The sequence below is a fragment of the Thunnus albacares genome, chromosome 16 (genome assembly GCF_914725855.1).
Source record: "Thunnus albacares chromosome 16, fThuAlb1.1, whole genome shotgun sequence".
Taxonomy (NCBI): domain Eukaryota; kingdom Metazoa; phylum Chordata; class Actinopteri; order Scombriformes; family Scombridae; genus Thunnus; species Thunnus albacares.
This window is the reverse complement of record NC_058121.1, coordinates 11,727,370-11,748,104: the sequence shown is the minus strand read 5'-3', so window position 1 is coordinate 11,748,104 and position 20,735 is coordinate 11,727,370. Positions and strand designations below refer to the sequence as shown.

Here is a 20,735-nt window from a genome sequence, read left to right as displayed (position 1 = left end):
ACAGTGTTTCTCTGCTGTGTTTCGATGTGATCCTTGCTCTCTGTGTGCATCAGCACCGCCTGACACCTCTGAGGTCAGACACTGATAAGAAAAGACATAGAGTAACTTTCCCACACAGTGATGTCAGTGCTTGTGAAAATCATGTCAGAAACCAGCCTGTCTCCGTTCACTTTGAATTTTTTTAATCTTTTTTCTTTGTTTCTCTCGCTCTCGTATACCACTCTCATCACTCCCACCTGACCAGACTTTGTCCTGCGTCAGTGATACTTGCCATGAGGTCACAGGATCCACGCTGCTGGCTCAGACTCTTACAGACGTGCCACATGAAACAACAACAACAAAAAAAGAAAATCTTGCCTCTTGTTTATGTGGTTAGCACTTCTCCAGCATTGATGAAATGTCAATTTTCTTGCAACACGGAGGAATGTTCTTACTTCCCGTCTGGGTGCTGTTGTTTTGACCCTTGCTGACCTTATTATTGGCTGCTTGTTGTGCTGCCATTACTGCAGTCAGCTTATTTTGTTGTTTTGTAATCTGGATAAAGAGAGAATGCCTCTTGTTGACTAGATACGACCCGATGAAGTGCATTGTTTAAGAGATAGGTTTAAAGGATGGATGGATGGATGGATATAAAATGAATGCTTTTTCTAGATAAAAGCTTTGTAAAGAATAGACGTTTAAACACAGGCAAATTATTGCTGTACCTGCAAAGAGTTATGTGCAATTTACAGGCTTCATTTGATCAGACTAAACCTGCAGGACACTTAAACAAAGCCATATCAAGTAGAAAACAAAAATAAGAGTCTACATCCATGCTAGCGGCTCTGAGACTATACTTACTGTAGGCAGAGTGGTGCTATGAGCTAAATGCTAACGTCAGCATGCTAACATGCTCACAATGACAAAGTTAACATGCTGATGTTTACCATGTTCACCATCTTATACCTTATTCAGCCCGACCCTGAACGCGGATCAGAGGCTGCCTGGCTTTGGTGACCTGCTGTCAGTTTGATGATGAATGGAAGTGTGAAATTTAAGGCCGCAACTAACAATGAGTTTCATTATCGATTCATTGATTAGTTGTTTGGTCTATAAAATGTCAGAAAACTGTGAAAAATATCGACCACTGTTTCCAAAAGTCCAAGATGCAACCTAAAAAGTCTTGTTTTGTCCCATCCAACAATCCACAACCCAAAGATATTCCGTTTACAATGATAGAAGAAGCAAAAGAAACCAGTAAATATTCACATTTAAGAAGCTGGAACAGCATTTAAAAAGACTCAAAACGAGTACCGATGATCAAAATAGTTGGCGATTAATATTCTGTTGATCGACTAATCGCTTAATTGACTAATCGTTGCAGCTCTAGTGAGGGTTTCTATTTAAGGTGGAGGCTGATAGTGAGGTGTGGTATAGAGAGATGGGATCAGACTCACATTTTTAAAGCTCTGGTCAGTGTCACTGTATCTTGACCGTCTGAAGGGTTCTCTGGCCTGTCTGAGGTCATGGGACTGTTTCTACGTGTGTATACGGCTACCATAGAAACCGATTGGGGGCGTCTGGTAGGTCGACCTGTTTGTGGCAGAGTCCGCTCCTGAACTCTCGAGAGGCACTTTGGGAAATATGCACTTTAACACACTCCCAACACAAACAATCACACAAAGATAGCCGGTTAACGTCGGGCATGACTGATGTCCCACTTGTCATAGCTGATCAAGCAGCAGCAGCAGTTCCTTTAAGGTTCACTGCTAAAGGTTTCACAAATATTCCTCACAAAATGGAAAATCCAGTGCATAAAACCCAGACAGAAACAGGAAGATGTAAATTCAGCAGCAAGACATCTAAAAGCAGACACTGTGCAAGCAACTAGCAGACGAAAACAGACACACAATTGTCATGTGCCTTATTAGATGCAGACAAACTATGCCACTCTTGACTCTTGCTGTAGATATTTTAATACATATGTGATTTAAATAACAGTCTTTCCATGACAGTGTCAGTTTAGGCCCACAGACAGTCTGACTTTTGGACAGATTATAAGATGATGGGCCCCTGCACAAAGACCCCCACCCTTTCTAAACTGTACTAAAAAAAAAAAAGCCGATTGAATCAACACTCTTAATCAAACACCTCATGCACACCTCGCAAGCCAAACTTTGTCCCTAAATATCACAGCTGCTGCTTGCCTCTTTGGTTTTCCTTCAAACAAAACAACTTGCACAACCCCACCTCAGAGTAAACGTTCTCCTACACAGGCCACAAAACACCCAAACCAGTCCCCCAAAGAAAGGCCTCTGTCTGGCTTTAAAGAGAAAACACAATCTGTCTTCAGAGAGAAAAGCACTTCTCAAGAAGCCAGTGTTTTTCAGCATTCGCAGAAAATGGCGTGGAGAACATATTTGCCTCCTCCTTCCACAATTGTTTCCATGCTTCATAATCATTTCAGCGGTAGGAGTGTCAGCGTGGGGGGAGATGCCTTGACGTCACAGGGGGGAATGTTTGTAACTCGGACGACTCGATAAAGAAAAGTAGCAACGATTGTGTCGAGCCGCAGATACGAGGATGAAATAATGATGCAAAAAGCCTTGAAAGTGACCAGAAAGCAAGGAGTGCAGTGACCTCAGGAGGAGTCACTGTTTTGGAAGTGACTTACGGGGTCGACTATAAGTGGGTTTGCTTCGTGGCAGGGGGGCTGCGGAGTCGTATCTAGGGGGCCCTGTTTTCCGTGTCTGCTGTTCATACAGTGTTTCTCTGCAGGCAGGCTGTCAGTATGTGGAACAGCCATGAAGGGCCTTGGCTCAGGGCTTTCTGTTTTTTCACCGAGCTGACGAATTTGCTGGGGTTTGAGCCGTAGCATCTGTTGCTTTGAGGGGGCCTGCTATTTATCAAACTGAAGCTGAGTCTGCTGGGAGCCCAAAGGGAAAGAAACATGGCTTACTATATAGGTTACCCCCCCCCCCCCCTCCCTTTCCTCCTCCCTTCCCTACAACCCCCTTCTCTTCTCTTACCCCCAGCCCTCTGTTACCTCGCTCAGATATGTTATTCAGAGCTGTGTTTGTGTGAAGGGAATAACTGGGGGAATAGAGAGAGAGAGAAGGGGGGGGGGTTACTGATGGAGGGAGGGAAAATAAGAAAGATAGGATGTGGCCTACAGTATTTCTACGACTCCCTATAGTGTCATAGTGGGATATAGGAGAAAATCAATTTCTTTGTGTGAGCGCTTGGCACTCGAAGTTGTTTTTCACGAGACTGTTGAAATAGTTTAGGGCTGAAATGCAAATTTGCCCACGGCTTTTCAGGAATCCGCCAGCGCGTTCTTAGAAAGATCGTTTTGGGAGGAAAACTTGTTTGGTTTTACCCCAGGCGCCTTGAAGCAATCAAAAACAGTCATGTTATTTGTTTTCTTGTGTACCTCAGCAGACTAACGGGCCCTCAGAAAGACACTTACATAACAAGAAATGTCACGTTAAGCACCAATTGCAGTAATTTTCTCACCTGTTTTTTGTAACAATCTTAACTATCTGATTACACACACACACACACACACACACACACACAAGCACATACAAGCACGACCCACGCTGCTTGTCAGTGAGATGACGAATGCTTCAGCCGCCCCTCAGGTGAGCCGAGAATCCTGCGTTGACCACATTCCTCTTAACTGTCTCATTGACAAAAACAACAATCAGGGAGATTGCTTCGAGGCAACGATGAAAGGCAGCAGGAAAACAAATTGACAAAGGAGAGAAGGAAGAAGGGAAGCTGAAGGGAGGATGAACAGCAGTGGAGAAATAGAGGTATTGACTGACAGGAACACCTCGACGGAAAAGACAGAAAACAGTAGAGAGGGTGGACTACTTTGTCAGGTGATTAAAAAATAAGGTTACATATCTAATTCATGCATGCAAACACACGTGTGCAGTATTTCCTCTACGTCTAATGACCCACTTCCACTTCCACCGGTCACCTTTCTCTGCTTCTCTTTCTATTTCTCCCATGCCCCACTTTCCTTTGTTTGCTTTGTCACTTTCTCCTCCTCCGCGTTTCTTTGACCTCTCCTTTGCTCTCTCCTTCTTTTTCTCCGACTTTTCCCTCTCTCTCATACCTCCGCTGTGATGTAACTCTCTCTAACAAACATGTTTTCTTGAAAGAGGTGCACTCCACACCATGCACACAGTGGCTCCATTCATACAAAGTTGTTTTCTGCGCTTTACATCTTTTTTACACAAGAGCACCAATAGCTCACATGTCTCTCCCTCATCTTCTAGCCTGCCGTAGCCAATAAGTCCTTTATTTATGTAAGATGACTCTTGTTATGGGTTGGCCACCCCAAAACATGCCTCCTGACACGCTACAGAAAATAGAGGAGGGAGAAAATGCAGGGCTGTTGTTTTTTTTCCTCCATTAACATAGTCTGAGATGAGCAAAGAATATAAACCTTTTTTTTTTTTTTCTACCAAGCACACACACACAGTAGGTTAGAAGCTCTTCCTCCTTTCTTAATGGCACACACACGCACACACACTTCTGCATACACACACACACAGATGCATGCTCTCCTATCATAACTTTCACGCTGAGAGGCAACAACTGGTCAACAGGATATGAAACCTTCCTTTCTGCTTTTTTTTCTTCTCCTCTTCATGACAGAATTGACCTTCCCCCTACTTTTTCCCTCTCTGCACTAGAGCGTACTCTCTGCCTCTATTGCATGCACGTTTGTGCTGTGTTTGTGGTTTAAGCCGAGTTTGTTTGGTTGACTTTCTGAGCCTGTGGCATTCATTATAAACACTACTGAAAGCAATAGCTTTGCTCGGGGGAAACTGTGCGTGTCACTTGCCCTCGCCGTACATCTGGGTCTAGTAAACTTTCCATTTCTGCGCTGTAACTCCGTGCAGACTTGCAGATAATTAGTGTCCAGCTCATTTGCTTTATGGGTTATGGCACAGTCATTCCCATGTACTTGGTGAAAGGTGTTCGCTCGGAGACGGAGACCACTCTGCTGGGTCTCAATCCACCACCCCCACCTCCCCTCCCCTCCTTGCTGGTGTTAGTGGAAGGGAAGATGACCATCTGCTGCCCCAGTTGCCCAGTGACTGGACAACAGCCTTCCCTTATGGCACAGTTCCACTGTCCATTGTCTGCTTGAGACTCTGTGTTTGTGTGTTTGTGTGTGTGTACATTGCTTTTAACAAGTATAGAAGGGATTGTGTACTTGCCTTTTATGTGTGCGTATTTAAGTTTCTCTTAATCTCTCTTTGTGTGTGTGCCTCTGTGCAGTAAATGTGTGTCTACCTCAAGGAGAGCCAAGTATTGTGTGAAGCCTTCCTGTGGGAGTCCCGTAGAGAACGCACCCTCACACAGCAGGACGGTCTCTGGTACGGTGTGAGCTGATTTGGCCTTAATAGTCGGGTTAGTGGAGGGTCAGAGATTTATAGGTTACAGGCCAAAACCTGTTCTGGTGCATCAAGAAAATAGATTTCCTCTCCAGACAGAGGAATATTACTCACATGCCAGTATTGTTAGAGATCAAACAGGCTCATCATCAACAAGTTGGGGGAAATGAGTGTGTGGAAGGTGGAGAGTAAAAGGCCTTTGACACAAAGTCTGAAAATTTCACATGAAAAACAAACAAACATTGGCTTTACACAATGAGCACATTCATATTTAAATGTCCGGTGTGTATCTGGTTGTGATGGTGAGTCTTTTTCTGACCAGTAAAAAAAAACACTTACAGGAGGAAAACAATATCTCTCTAAGTACTAATCAGTGGCCAATCGGAGGCCATCGTTACCCATTAAGTCCTCTTGGCTCTGTTCGTATAAAACAGGCTTTTCTCTGTGGCATTTGGAGTCTCGGCAGGACGTGGACAGACAGACAGACAGATGGCGCCCCAGGTGAGCGCACGCTGCGAAGACGAGAAGAGGATGTCAAGTTGGCTTACTGTTCATGTTTCGTTATACGAAAACCAGTACTGAAAGATCTGCTGTGGTTAACCACACAGAGTTTGTTCCCAACAAGAAAAATATACATTACTGTATGTGATAATGAATTTACACCCACTCAGCAAATGAATCTTTGTCTTAGTCACCTCCGGAAGTTAACACACTGTGCTTATTTTTTTTTTCTGCTTTGTTCTCTGTGTGTTCTGGTCTGTTTAGGGGGGTTTGACATCGAGAGCAAAAGTCTTTTGATCAGATCTTTCTCTCTGGCTGTATTTAGTTTGTGTGATATGAAATGTGTTGTTCGATATTTTTCTCACCCACTGTTTTTATTTTTGTCTTGTCTCTCTCTTTCATGTTACACGCTCTCTCTCTCTCTCTCTCTCACTCTCACACGCACACACAAACACACACACACACACACACACATAGGTGATAGGGGACTGCACTCAGCGGAGTTACTCATTATCCCTGATCCAGTCCTGTCAGTTAGCTGCCTGCTCTTCCACTGCTCGGCTTGGCAGGGAAACAGCAGCAATCTGAGAGCTGTGCTCATGACGCTGAACTTTTCCTCCCAGACATTTAGTGAGGAAAACAAGCTGGGAGCGATGTTTTTTTTTTCTCCCTGCTTAGCAGAAAGAATCTTTGAGCACATCCAGCTAGTTTTGTCAATGGTGCTTAAAGCTCAGACCACATACCAGACACTCTTTTATGGGCGACAAAATTTACGAGGAGTTCTTTGAGTGATGCCAAATGCCTGTGTGCTTCAAAATGTTGTAGCTTCACTCATTCATGTTTATTACCTTTTTAAGCCCTGAACTCGGCCTTTATTGCATAATAATATGATATAGATTGAGCAAAAAACAGGCTGGTTGACAAATGTTCCTGAAAGCAGGGGGAATCTTGGAGATTTGCAGATTGGGACTGAGCAATGCTGCTTCCTTTTTTTTTTTTTTAGATGTGTGCGTGTTTGTGTGAGAAAACTGATAGAAATCTGATTTGGCAGAGCCATTATCCCCTTTAGACTTCAACAGTAGGCCTACACCACGCTGTGGCCACCACTAATCCCATAATGGGCTGACTCCGCACTGAAGCCGCACAAATACTCTTCCCCTTCTCTGGTGAAAAGTGTGACAGTGGGTTTGTTTCTGTTAATGCTCTCTATGTATGTGCTCTGCATTACAGTGTGTGCATTAGTTGTGTGCAGCGTGTGTGTGTTTGTGTGCGCCTCCTCAGGTGAGTGGGCACAGATAGGTAATCTAGTGTACAGAGTCATCGATTTTCCCGCTGCGCAGGAAGTGGCTGGTTATTGATTCTCTGGGACAATGATGTCACTCCAGACGGTGCAGGGTGTTTACTTATCCATGATAAGGTACGAGGCGCTTTCTCTCCACACGCTGGTCAAATAATCCTCGCTCTCTGTCCTCTTACCTTTTATCACTCTTCTCTCATCACTCTTTCCACCCTCCGTCTTTTCATTCATCATGAATGCCCTCTTTAACCCCCCACATCCATTACCTGTGACATAATCACTCATGAGGGAGTTATACATTTGTTGCAGTGGAAGCCTGTAAATTATGATCACAATAATTACATTTCTGATGCACCCAAGTGTTGTTTGCTCTTAAACGTATGCATTTAAATTTAGATAACTTGCTCTTTATTTTTATTTGCATGAAGTATGAAATGTTATGTTTGACTATGAAACAAATCTGCTGCATTAAAGCAAAACAAACAAACTTTTTTTTCATCTCTTTGTAGTTAAAACAGCTTTAACAAAAACCTTCTTAACTCTTGGGTGGTGCAGACTTCACTTCACCATGACTTTCTTGTCCCTCTCTTCCTCATTTCGAAGTAATGTTGATATACACTTTAGTTTCCGAGGATGTTGACTCAGTCAAGCCACATTGCCAATTTAGCTGAGTTAGCTAAACCACGTCCTATAACCGCTTATCAACTCACTTTGTCATAGATGAATGAATTTTTATCAAGCATGACACCAATGTTGACACAGCCAGACCTCCTCGCCGTGTCAAAGGGAAACTTCAGTATTTTTCAACTTGAACCCTGTTTTCTAATCATTTTGTGTCTAAGTGACTAATGCTGACAACGGTTTTTGAAATCGGTCCAGTATTAAGTGAGGGAGCTTCAGAAATGAGCTGCAATGTAATCCAATGAGGAAATCACGCCCCGTCAATGTATGTCCACTAAAAGTGCTCGTTTTTGCCAATAACAGGCTCAGATTGTTATTATAAGTGTCTGACAACATTAAGGAAAGAACCATACAGAGAAATAAAACCTTTTTTTACCTTTAGCTTGATCCGGTTTGTTTGTTATTGTGTCTAACCAAGTCTCGCTCAAGGAGAAGTCTCGCTCTGAAATCTCGCAAGTAGTGATTTTTTTATCGAAATCAGCTAAATATTCAGCCATGACTTTGAAAACCTTTTAGATAACAGCTTTCTGTACTCCAACACAGCAACATCCTCTCGGCACTCCTCTCTCCAACTCTCACGTTTCAAAAACTTCAAAAACGGTTGTCCCTTTTAGTCACTCAGACATAAAATGATTGGAAAACAGGGTTGAAAAATACTGGAATTTCCCTTTAATACAATGGTGCCTATTTGGGTAATTTAAGACCAGTTATTGCACACTAGCACCTAGTATACAATAGTTTATCTCAGTATTTGTTTGTAATGCTAAAACAAGAAAAGCATTCAAATGAAACTATAAATGAACAACCTTCAGATTTGAAAAGCAATGAGTTAGTGATTAATGTTATGTTGTCATCACAGTAACATAATCAGTGTATGCTACGCTGGACAGAAGCCAATCTTATCTCCTAATTATATCTGACACTTGAAAGTTAGTGAGATATTTAAACTGGACTCGAGTCCACAGGGGGAATGATACAGGGGATTTTCAGGCGTTGAGTTTGTTCTTTTCTCTGTCCCGCAGGCCTGTAATAGATTAACCACAGTGCAAATATGACCAACACTAGCTGTGGCATGAGACAGAGGACAACACACACACACACACACACACACACACACACACACACACACACACGCACGCTGCAGGCACACTTCTGTCAGGGTTACGAGGTCCAAGGGGAGTTTGTAAAACTCAAGAACCAGCATACAAATAAACCTTACACATGTATTTAAGCATTAAAGATGCAAACTCGTAATAATATTTCTAAATGTGTAGACTGAATATCATGTTAATATAAAATGATGTAGATCATTGAGTAAAGGTCCTTTTATCATATATCATATTTAAATATCATATTAGCAGCTAATAATGAGAAAAAAGCTGTTATACTCAGCTTTAATTAAATCCTATACAATTTTATTATTTTTTAGGGTTTTTAAAAAATCATTGTTGACTTTTCTTTATCCATGAGACACGTGAGTGAGGTCAGATGGATGGACATATTTTAGGCTCAGAATATTATGTGCCTAGGTAAGCATTTTCTATATTTCTCCAATGTTGTTTTGGACAGTAGAAACTCATGATCTCATGTCATGTGCTTGTGTTTTCATATTTGAGGAACTGGCTGGGTATACTCTCAAGAGGACAGCATGCATGTACATGCACTATGAATTTTTGTATGTTTCTACTTGTCCCTGTGTGTTTTGCACACATTGAGTCTGCTGGCTGCACTGTGTATATTTTCTGCACCTCATCTTGGACAGTTGTTTGAAGTTGAACTTGTAGTGCAAAAAAACCCCTAAATGGGTCATCTGAGAGAAACAAAGAGGAAGACAAAGAGAGGGCTGTGGTTATACCCTTTATACAGCTATAATCTGTAGACTACAGTCTGGTAGTAGTCCAGTGGTTCCTGCTAAGTGGGGATTTTGGATGTTGAATGTGTATTTTTAGAAATAGTTTGCCCAGGTGAGTAAAACTAGTTTCTAAAACTAGTTTCAACTGTGTTTTTCAGTCATCCGTCTCACACGTGTCCGATGGAACAGATACACTTCTAATTTAATCAACACAGCTGTCTCCACAGGCCTCGTAATGGCTCGCAGTTCACTTCGTGCAAATTTCATGGCAGTCCATCCAGCAGTTGTTGAAACCATGAATGTGTTCACCAAAATTTGTGCCAATTCATCTCGTAGATGTTGAAATATTTCACTGCCAAAGGGAAAAATTTGACCCTCTGGTGGCTCTAGAGTCAAAGTCAGGATCACCAAAGCCTGCAAGATTTCTCCCCTGGGGACCATGAACATCTTTACAAAACTTCATAGGAATCCATCCAATAGTTATTGAGATATTTCAGTTAAGACTAAACCGACCAACAGACTGATATCTCAAGAGCCATGCCGCTATCATGGCTGAAAATTGCAAAAAAAAACAGGTGGAGCCCATATTTTTCTCACATGTTCATACATTATATCAACAAGAAAAGTCACAGTAACATGTTTATGAGCCTCACCTTAATACCTGCACTGAAAATAATATGTACATGTATACATACAGCCTATAAATATGTCCACAAATCACCACGAGTGTAGATGTTGTAGGATATATGCAACTATAACTTCATGTGAAGGATCAGTCATATAATGACAGGAAATGAGTCAATCCCATTATCTTATATAGAAGTCAGAGGATTTCGAAGTCACTCTTGGTAAATAGAAATAAATAGAATAGAAATAAAGCCGATTTCGGCCATTTACAAAGGCAGTGGAAATATGAATAAAATACCATATTTCTCTCTTTCTTTTTCTCTCTTCTGGCTCTGCTCTATAATGTCATAGAAAGTATCAAGGACGTAAAATAATCTCTGTAAAGACTGGAAATGTTGAGTCCGTGACGAAGAGTGAAGAGGACAGAGACCAAAGAGATCGAGTTTCCACCTAATCAAACAGACATTTCATAAACGATTAAACATTAATGGGGCAGTCGCCGTGACGTTGCACTCAAATGAGTTTCAGCCAGCCATTTTGTTCTGCCATTCAGTACCGGGGCCCATTGCCTATTAATGAAGTAATAGGACACGGCCAAAATGGTTCTGAGGGCAACAATTAGGCCATATCACTTCCTCCCCCCCTTAAAATGCGGCGGTATCACATCTCATGTCCAACTTGGCAATCAAAATACAGTCTGGTGAAGGTTACAGATTTAGAGGATAGATAGTGGAAAAAGAGAAGGGCAGAAGTGAAACCGGCATGAGCAACAGACAGAAGTAAAGATGAGTGCAATTGTTTTTTAACCTTTGCTGTAGCCCTTATGATGTGTAACATCAGACTTTATCAGTGTCTGTTTTTGTCTGCTGTCTAAGCTGGTATACCTCACACTGGATCACTGCTATCAGGACTGTCAGCCCTTCTTGTTCTGTTATATAAAACAGGTTCAGTGACTCCCTTGTTTTCTGTGAGCAGCTACATGGAAATGATAAAACTCTTTGATAAAAACTCTCTTGGCTCAAAGGCTCGTCAAGCTTTTATTACCTTTGATTTAGTGGCTCATGCTTTGAACTTGTTATGAACTTGTTATTTACCGTTTTTTTTTTATTATTATTATTTTTTTAGTGAATCATCACCTTTCTGTATTCTCTCAGAAACAGGTTAAGGGTCGGCTCCTTTGTGCTGGGTGTACAGTGCCCATTAAGAATTATAGGGTGATGATCAACAACGTTTTGGCCGGGTTCCCAGTGAGATGAGTCATTTTCGCTCAGTCAGCAGAGCAGAGGTCTTGAGAGAGAGAGAGAGAGAGAGAGAGAGAGAGAGAGAGAGAGAGAGAGAGAGAGAGAGTGAGAGAGAGGGGGAGAGAGAGAGAGAGAGAGAGAGAGAGAGGGGGAGAGGAACAGCTGCGCATGCCAGGAGGCACACAGCAGCGTCACATCAGAGGGGTTGTTTTCTTTGGGGTTGTTGGTGTCCCGATGCTGATATAAGGTCAGCTTTGTTAGTCCCATGCTTATGGACAACATGAGTAGTAGAGATAAGCTTGCCCTACATTTCACCATGCATTTCTTCAGTATATGAAACATTTGCTACGATACTTTGGAAGAGTTTTGTCTTTTGAACTTTTAGCAGCACCCTTCTGGACTCCTCATGTTATCTCCCATGTTTCCCATTGATAAAGTTAATGAAGGAGGGGCAGTCAAAGGACAGTAGGGGGTTGTCATTAATGACGGAGAGAGAGTACAAAGAAAGAGGAGGAAAGGTGTAGCAAAATGGAGAGTTTTCTCATTGATTTGTGGTTGCTGCCTGTGTCATATTGGGCTAAAGATAGCAGGGGAGGGTTTGGTATTTTCTGTTTTTCTATGCGATCTTTTCTCTTGGAGCCTGTTGTATTGTGACAGCTGCCCTCTGCCTGTTAGAATAACATCCCCGGGAACTCACTCTTCCTCACGTGCACACAGAGGTTGCAGGCCAACGCCTTTTCCCCTGGATTGCAGCCTGCAGTACATATAGATTATTTAGGGAATCGTGTATATGCATGTTTATGCCTGACTGTATAAAGTCATAAAAGAGAAGTCGTCTTTTGTCCCAGATACCTCTTCCCCCTCCATCGTTTCTCTTTTCCGTGTGCTCCCTGAGGTCTCTACAGTTCCGCTGCGTTTCATGGAATCCAGGGAACGCTGCTTCCTCCCAGTGTTGGTGTACGCTGGTCCAGGACCCACTGGTCTGGGGGGCACGCCTCTCCTCTCAGGAAAGCCGGCGCTTGACGAGACCGCTCTACTCTGATAGCCTGCCAGAATACACACAGATCAGACAAGAGACGACTGGGAAAAAAGGAGAAGAAAAGGGACCAAGAGTTGCTCAAAGAGGGCCAAAAGGCAACCCTGGTCCAGTTAATTCCCACACTGATCCAATCTTTGCTCACAAGTCTTAACATCAAATGAAAATTATGGTGAAAAGAACGTCAAGCCTCATGTCTGACTCAGAAATAAGCTGATGATGGTTCTCACAACTTAGCGCCACTTTTACTGCTCTGTAACATGAGTGAAAAGTGTGCAGGTTGCATCCAGCAGGACAGGTAAGGGTTAACCCTCCAGTCGGCTCAGTAAATGCTCAGTGATAGATGAACAGGCTCGAACCTAGAGCAGTGTTTGAAGAGTGGGGAGGGGGATACCCTCTGAGTCTGCAGTTTTCTCTCTTTGACTGCGTACAAGTTAAAAACTATCCTCATATCTGCAGATGTGTAGTATTTAAACGTATTGATTCAGTCGCATGCTGTTAAAAACAGTTTACGCATGTTTCAAAGTGATCTGTTTACATGGAAAAAAGTCTTGTTGTTTTTCCACAGAAGAGAGTTTCTGTTGTGAGCCTCTGGGCTCAGCTGAACCATATGGTTTTGTGTTTGCTGTGAAGTTAGGAGACAATTGTATTTCCACTTTTTTTGTCAAACTCAAACAAATAAAAATTACAAGTGGACAAACACAGCAGTAAACAGAATTACTTTCTATGAAACAGACCAGATTAAGTTGTTCAGTGAACTTCATACCTCGGCAGAACTTTTTTTTTTTCTTTTTTTTTTTTTCTGTTTTCCTTTTCTTTTTTTCAGAGAAACAAGAGAGGGAGAGAGAGAGAGCAGAGAAGATTGGTTCCTGTAACTGTGATCTGCCCTGTGATTGGTGGAAGCCTGTTGCTAGGCTTATGTCAGTGTTCGAGAGTTTTCTGCTTCCTCTCTTCTGCGCACTGATAGGTCAGGTTTGAACTGGTCTGGTGGACTTCTGCCACTTGTTGAACATCCCCACAGTTTTTGCGGTTCCCTCGTCTCACTGCCTGAGAAAACACAGCAGCCACAGCGCTGAGACACATATGTGCAGAGTTTACGCCTGGCATGGCTTCCTCTCTCTGTTTTTTAATCTTATTAACTTTTATCATCCCCTTTATTGGTTGAAGACTGTTGTTAATTCTGCTCCTCACTTGTAAATGAAAAACGACTGTTTTTGTGAGCATTTGAGAAAGTAGCTGCCATACTTTTTTACTTATAAAAAGTTTAGTGAACTAATTCTTGACAGTAGACAGTTAGATCTTAATGAATCAATTTGCTTTAAAGCTCGAGTTGTAATCATTCTATCACATTTCAGAGTAACATTATTCCCTCATAACTCTTGTTTCTATGTTATGTACAGTATCTGTTTACTAGTGCACTTCACCAACTCTTAAATTTGTCAGTGCAAAGTCACTAGTCTCACTTTTATCTCTGACAGGTATTTCACATTTTGTTTTAGAGTGATACTCACAAAGTAGACACGAATAACAGCAGTAATAAGTTTGTAGTTTGCTTCTTCATGGTGGCAAGTTTTCACTGGAAAGTCTGATCAGACACTCAGATGTTTTTACACTGTTACTCCCTGCTTCCTCTTCCACAAAACGTGTCTGATGCTCACATGTGCAAAGTATGAATTATTTTTCTAAGGCAATAGGCACAACAAGAACATTCACAACATTTTTAAAGATTCACAGTTTCAGGTGGGTGTGTTGGATGTGATCTAGTCACACTGTAAGTTTAAGAAGCTTGTTTCTGTTCCTCAGTGCAACTTATGAAAATGCACCTAACACTTAAAGGTTCATGTGGAAACAGTGTTTGATTAACTATGTATGAGCAGGGTGTGTCCATTGTTCAGGCCTTTCTTTCATCAGATCACTATCTGATGATATGCACACTGCTAAAATCTGAGATGATTCTTGTTGTTTCCAGGAGACTTTCCCTCCGTCATAACTAATCTTCCTGATCTGAAGCTCTGTATGCAGGTGGCCCATAACATGCACGCATGTTTTGTACATACACATTCACACACAGTTTCATCTCGAGTGTGGCTTAGTGGTTAAAATGGCTATCCCAAACTTAAAAAAAAGGTCACTTGTTTATCCCCCACAACAGCTACATGTCTCTCTGTAGTCATGTGTAAGTTTAAATAAGTAACAGAACCCCACCATGTTCACAAAAAGCATGTTAGAAGTGTTTAATTTGAGCTTTGGATAATTTCCTCGTTTAGTTTTGCCATTCAAGATGTGTCTGTGATGCCACATTACTCAACTGAGACACCTAAAAATGAACCTTCCCCGAGACACCTGCAGTGTGTTTTTATGTCACAATGTGATCTTATGGAAGTCTTGCAGATGGTAATAGAAGCCACACATAACATTACAAAGTCTAAAGTCTAATATTTTCTTGTGCCCAACTGTCTGAACACCAGTCATAAAATCAAGTGTTCAGACAAGTTCAACATGCTTACCTGAAGCTAGAGAGACTAGCACAAGATGTTTAGTTTGACAACAAAATGTAACACAGTGTCTACTTAATAGCTTTTTTCTGGAGCAAATATAATACTACGTGGATGTTTTCATGAGGAGTCTGTCCATTATGCACGCTACTTATGAATCCATGTGACTTGTGTACAACATCTGGTTTGCATGTGCATAATTCAGCTCTGGTAAGCAGCTACAAACATGCAACAAGGTAAGGTAATCTCAGCCTCAGTCACTCTGGGAAGGAGCATATATGCCTGAATCACTGAAACACACACACACACACACACACACACAGACACACACAGACACTCCTGATGTGAGTACAGTCAAGCCCCACAGAGCAGTCAGTGCGTGCACTCTGACAATAGTGTTTGGCCCCGTCCGCGAGGCCGGACCCCCGAGCCTAAGCGCTTTTATGTGAAAAGGTTTGGTGTGTCGTAAGCCCCTAACGCTGACCAACCTCTTCTGCAGCTTTGCTGAGCCATGGGGCTCCCGGCAGCTCTGGGAGTGCTGACTCCAGCCCTGGGAACATGTTTACCGCTGCCGTGCACCCCACCCTGTGGCATCAGGAGAGGGACCGGGTTAGGGTGGGGTGGGGATAGGGGGCGATTGGCTCGATCCACACAATGAACCTGCTGAATACTGTGCTATCCAGCTATCAGTGCTGGGGACTTGCAGTCTGTTGCCAAACTGGCCCGGGAAGGCTCTTGATCGAAGTGCACAGGGGCAGACTTGTCCTTTGTTGGCTCTCCTCATTATACCAAATTTAACTTGTTTATCCGGTTTTTATTAGGTATCCCTCCACAGTTCAACACTTCACAGACTTAGAAGTTGTTGCTGCTAGGATGAACTGAAACAAGGATAGTATTTCACAAAAAGTATGACTTTTTTTCCTGAACAATCAAAACTATTATGCAGTTTTCTCCCCATAAAAATGAAATCTCGGAAAAGAATAGTCTTTTCTGTTTTGCTTGGTTAAAAACATGTTATTTTGAAAACTCACACAGAAACATGACACACAGATGTCCATGTGTGTCTGTGCACGCACAAGCCAATATGGGGATGCTTTTGTAATGTGGTTGCTCGCAATTTACAGAGGAAACAACATTTGACTTGCATGTGCCACTACGAGAAAACTGTTTAACTGTTGTTTAGCAGAACTTTCAAAGACAAATGGACCATTTCTAGTGCAAATCTATTCCACTGGAGACATGTCTGAATGAAATAAGGTGGATGTTATACTGTAATATAAATTTTGCAGCATGTGGAGTTGTTTTCGAGACATTTCATCTGATATAATTCTGAGTAATTATTGACTTTCAAACCGCCACGGTGTGATAAACCAGTTATACACTGTCCCAGCGAGCGTGTTATTGTCAAACTGGGATAAACAAAGCCATAAGAGCTGCCTTCCTTATCTCTGCTTCCTCCTGGCTTTTAAAGGAGTCTTTCAGCCGGGGCTGATTGGTGGAGGAATGACATTATCTGTGGTCTGATAGGCTGCGGTGCAAAACCACTAACTGAATGGCTGTTGTTGTTGCAGCAGGTCCTGCAGCTATCCATCTCGCTGTGCGCTGATGCTGATCTTTGCACAGCGGACCTCTACCTTCTTCTGCAGCTCAACAAGAAGAGCAGGGGCTCAGTTTACCCCCTCACCCCCCCAATGCAGCAAGAAGCAAATAGTGGGACTTGCTGCTGCATGCTAAAGCTGGCTTTATGTTGTTGTTGTCTTCACTGAATGCACATTACGCAGATGGACACACAGATAACACAATCATACCTTTTTTTTTCTAACTGTGGTGGAGAAAACTATTTCTCCTATACTTGTCACTCCATATTAAATAATTGATTTAAGTATTGATTAGGCTGATTGGAGACGAAAATCAATCAGCAATCACCTTGAATCGATTGCTGTCATTATTTAGCATACAGAGTGCGATGCATAACAGTAAATTCAATCATGATAAACGGCAGCAGGGAACAAAAGAAGGAGAGAGAAGTGATGATGTTTTCCTTAAGGGGGATTGTTCTTTCAGCTCACGTTTAGGACCCCCCTCTCTCCTCACGCTTAGCGCCGCCCTACCTGCTCCTCCCGTCGCTATTGGCTGCGGGGAGGCTGTTTTCGCCACCTGATTGGCCGCTGGGCACGTCAATCAAGCGAGGCTCGTCTTATTTACCGAATGTATGAGCGAGAGAGGACGGTATTCTGCTGTAGGGCTGCAACAGCTGACTACTGAGCACTTTACCCAGTGCCTCAAGGAACAAAGAGAGGAGGAAACAGCCATCCAGCATACGTTTTAAATGTTTTATTCCCCTGAAATAATTAAAGTGCAGCGAGGACACGAGATGAGGCACGCGGTCGCACCGGCTGAAAACGTGGAAAATAATTCTTTTGCAGTGACAGACCTGTTAAAGATATGTACCCATTGTGAACGGCTAAGCAAAAAGGTAAGAGAAAGAAAAAAACCTTCAGGAGCGAATAACAGTCGTTCAAAATGCGCGAAATTTGAGGATTCAATCTGTTTTTATTCTGAAAATCGTGTCACCTTATTTAAGTTTTCAGGCGACCTTTTTTCCTTTGAGTAAATAAGCTGCAGTGCAGTCTTTTGTCCGGGCTTGTTTACGACAGAGAAGAGTTTGTGGTCATCGGAGAAGAAAACGTTTCTGCGTTTTATTCCTTTCTTAATTTTCAGTTTTAAAGAAGTCGATACGTTAAAGTCATATTTAAGGGCATGTTTTTAACCCAGTGTCATTTTTGAATAATTTACATTTCCTGGTCATTCATTCATTGTGCGCAGAAAGCCCCTCAGTGTCCGCTGGTAGACATGTCTCGACAAGCAGCTGAAAGTTACAGGACAAAGTAGAGTCAATGTTAAGGTTTCTATCGTGTCTTTATTTTGCATCATGACATAGGGTCGCCCTGTGTGTGTGTGTGTGTTTGGTTTACTCCTTAACTGTGACAGTGAGAGGTTTTAATCATGGAATAATACACAAGTTTACTGTGAAACTGCAAAGTCCAGCATAGAAAAACACAAATTGCATTTGTATTGTAATTTTCTTATTTTTTTTCCTTTTCCTTTTTCTTTCTTTTACCTTAGCGAATAAGAATCCGTCAGGTTTACTGATGACAAACAAAGCAACTCTGATTTCTTTATATTGGTGACGCAACACAGTGACAGTAGAAATGAGAAGTGATGGTCGAAAGCAAACCGTGAAGCCTCTCTGTTTTCCTTTCGTATTAAAAGTGCATGTTTGTCTCTCTTTTTGTTTTGTAGGACTTGGGAGTGAGAATACCAAGACCTCTAGGTAACGGACCAAGCAGATTTATCCCTGAAAAAGAGGTACGACACAGACTGCGATCCTGCTAAATATTTAACACTTTTATCTCTGTTACAAATATGAAGTTGATTTTTTTTTTTTGCATTTTTTTGATCATTTTTTTCTGTTAGATTCTTCACGTCAGTAAAGTGGACGCCAGGACACAGTCGATATTTGAGGATGCATTTGCAGCCCTCGGTCGCCTTGACAACATTTCCCTGGTCATGGGCTTCCACCCGCAGTACCTGGAGAGTTTTCTGCGGACGCAGCACTACCTGCTGCAGATGGATGGACCCTTGTCTTTGCACTACCGACACTACATCGGCATCATGGTACAGTCACGTTCATCCTCCGTGAATTCAAATCAAATCCATTTCTCTAGTTATGTCAAATTCTGAAGTATCTTGTGGTTAACGCTCTTTTTTTCTTTTTCTTTTTTTTCCTCTGATGCTGCAGGCGGCAGCTAGACACCAGTGTTCCTATTTGGTCAACCTGCACGTGAACGACTTCCTCCAGGTCGGGGGAGATCCGAAGTGGCTCAACGGCCTGGACAAAGCCCCGCAGAAGCTGCAGCAGCTCGGCGAGCTCAACAAAATCTTGGCCCACCGACCCTGGCTCCTCACCAAGGAACACATCGAGGTGAGGGGACGGGCATGATCTGGAGGGTGGATTTGGACATTAGGTCTTATGTAACAGGCTGAGATCATGGGTAGGGGCTGCAGCTGTATAACTTGGAAGGTGTAGCGAAGCAGAGCTGAAGGGTGATGGGGGTTGAGACTTGAAAACAAAAGGAGACAATAAATTGGACTAGAAGAGTAAAAACATATTTTCCCACTTCCTTAAACGTCGCTGATATTGAAGTCATTATTTGGCTTCTCTTACCAAGAGTCTAAAGTTTTTTTGTTATTTTTTCCAGTGCCTTCTGAAGGCCGAGGAACACAGCTGGTCACTGGCAGAGCTCATTCACGCCGTGGTCCTCCTCACACACTACCACTCCCTCGCCTCGTTCACCTTCGGCTGCGGTATCATGCCCGAGATCCACTGCGACGGCGGACACACTTTCAGACCTCCCTCCCTCAGCCAGTACTGCGTCTGTGACATTGCCAACGGCAACGGTCACGCTAATCACCACGACGATCCACTTGGCGACCATGTGAGTGTGTGCAGAGAGATGAAATTGAGAGAGAGTGAAGGTTTTCTTACCAGCATGTGAAACTTAATTCCAAGCAGCAGGAATAATCCTAAAATGCTGAGAAATTGGTAGCAGCTGAGCGAAGATGTCTCATATTCCTCTTTTGGCCGATGGAGATTAGACCACAAAACTGTGATTTGTGCTTTTCTATGACTCCCTTTCCTAACCGTGGATGTGCTCTGTTGATCCACAGGAGATGTGTGGCGAGGTGGAGGTGCTGATGGAGCGCATGAAGCAGCTGCAGGAGTGCCGTGACGACGAAGAGGCCAGCCAAGAGGAGATGGCCACTCGCTTTGAGAGGGAGAAGACAGAGAGTATGTTGGTGGTCACAGCGGAGGACGAGGAGTGCGTCCCCTCCAGAGACATCTCCCGACACTTTGAGGACCCCAGCTACGGCTACAAGGACTTCTCCAGGAGGGGGGAGCACGTGCCCACCTTCAGAGTACAGGTAGAGATCAGATACAGTTTATGAAGTGAGTGCAGACTTTATACGATGAGGATGGTCATTAACTTGTTGTTTGTAATGTCTCCAGGACTACAGCTGGGAGGACCACGGCTTCTCTCTGGTCAACAGACTGTATCCTGACGTCGGGCAGATGCTGGACGAGAAGTTCCAAATGGCCTACAACCTGACCTACAACACCATGGCAACACACAAGGATGTGGACACCAGCATGCTGCGCAGGGCCATCTGGAACTACATCCACTGCATGTTCGGCATCAGGTCAGTCGCTGGATAATGTGACTTTAATTTTGCAGTGTCCGCTATACTCAGTCGGCATTGTGTCATTCGGTGTTCCTAACATTGTTTTTCTTTGCATTCTTCAGGTATGATGACTATGATTACGGAGAGATAAACCAGCTGCTGGACCGTAGCTTTAAGATCTATATCAAGACCATGGTGTGTAGTCCTGAGAAGACCACCAAACGAATGTATGAGAGTTTCTGGAGGCAGTTTCAGCACTCCGAGAAGGTGAGATCCTGATCCTGAAGCAGCTTTTTTTTTTTTTTTTTTTTTTTTTAAATTGGTTAACTAATGTACAGTGTTTAATGACTCTCTTTTCTCTCTCT

The 20,735-nt window shown here is 42.9% G+C and overlaps 1 protein-coding gene across 2 annotated transcripts in view; it reads left to right on the top strand.

The window, feature by feature from the left end:
* The window catches only part of sesn1 (sestrin 1), a 56,502-nt gene that overhangs the window by 34,018 nt on the left and 1,749 nt on the right, over nt 1-20,735 (top strand). The window contains exons 1-8 of one of the 2 annotated variants that reach the window (XM_044329905.1): nt 17,337-17,602; nt 18,430-18,495; nt 18,604-18,804; nt 18,929-19,111; nt 19,389-19,625; nt 19,858-20,112; nt 20,198-20,388; nt 20,493-20,637. In XM_044329905.1, the coding sequence (XP_044185840.1) occupies nt 17,456-17,602; nt 18,430-18,495; nt 18,604-18,804; nt 18,929-19,111; nt 19,389-19,625; nt 19,858-20,112; nt 20,198-20,388; nt 20,493-20,637 (1,425 nt within the window). In that variant the 5' untranslated portion in view covers nt 17,337-17,455. Of the gene's footprint in view, nt 1-17,336; nt 17,603-18,429; nt 18,496-18,603; nt 18,805-18,928; nt 19,112-19,388; nt 19,626-19,857; nt 20,113-20,197; nt 20,389-20,492; nt 20,638-20,735 lie in introns of those variants that run through there. The other variant, XM_044329904.1, reaches the window with a different exon arrangement.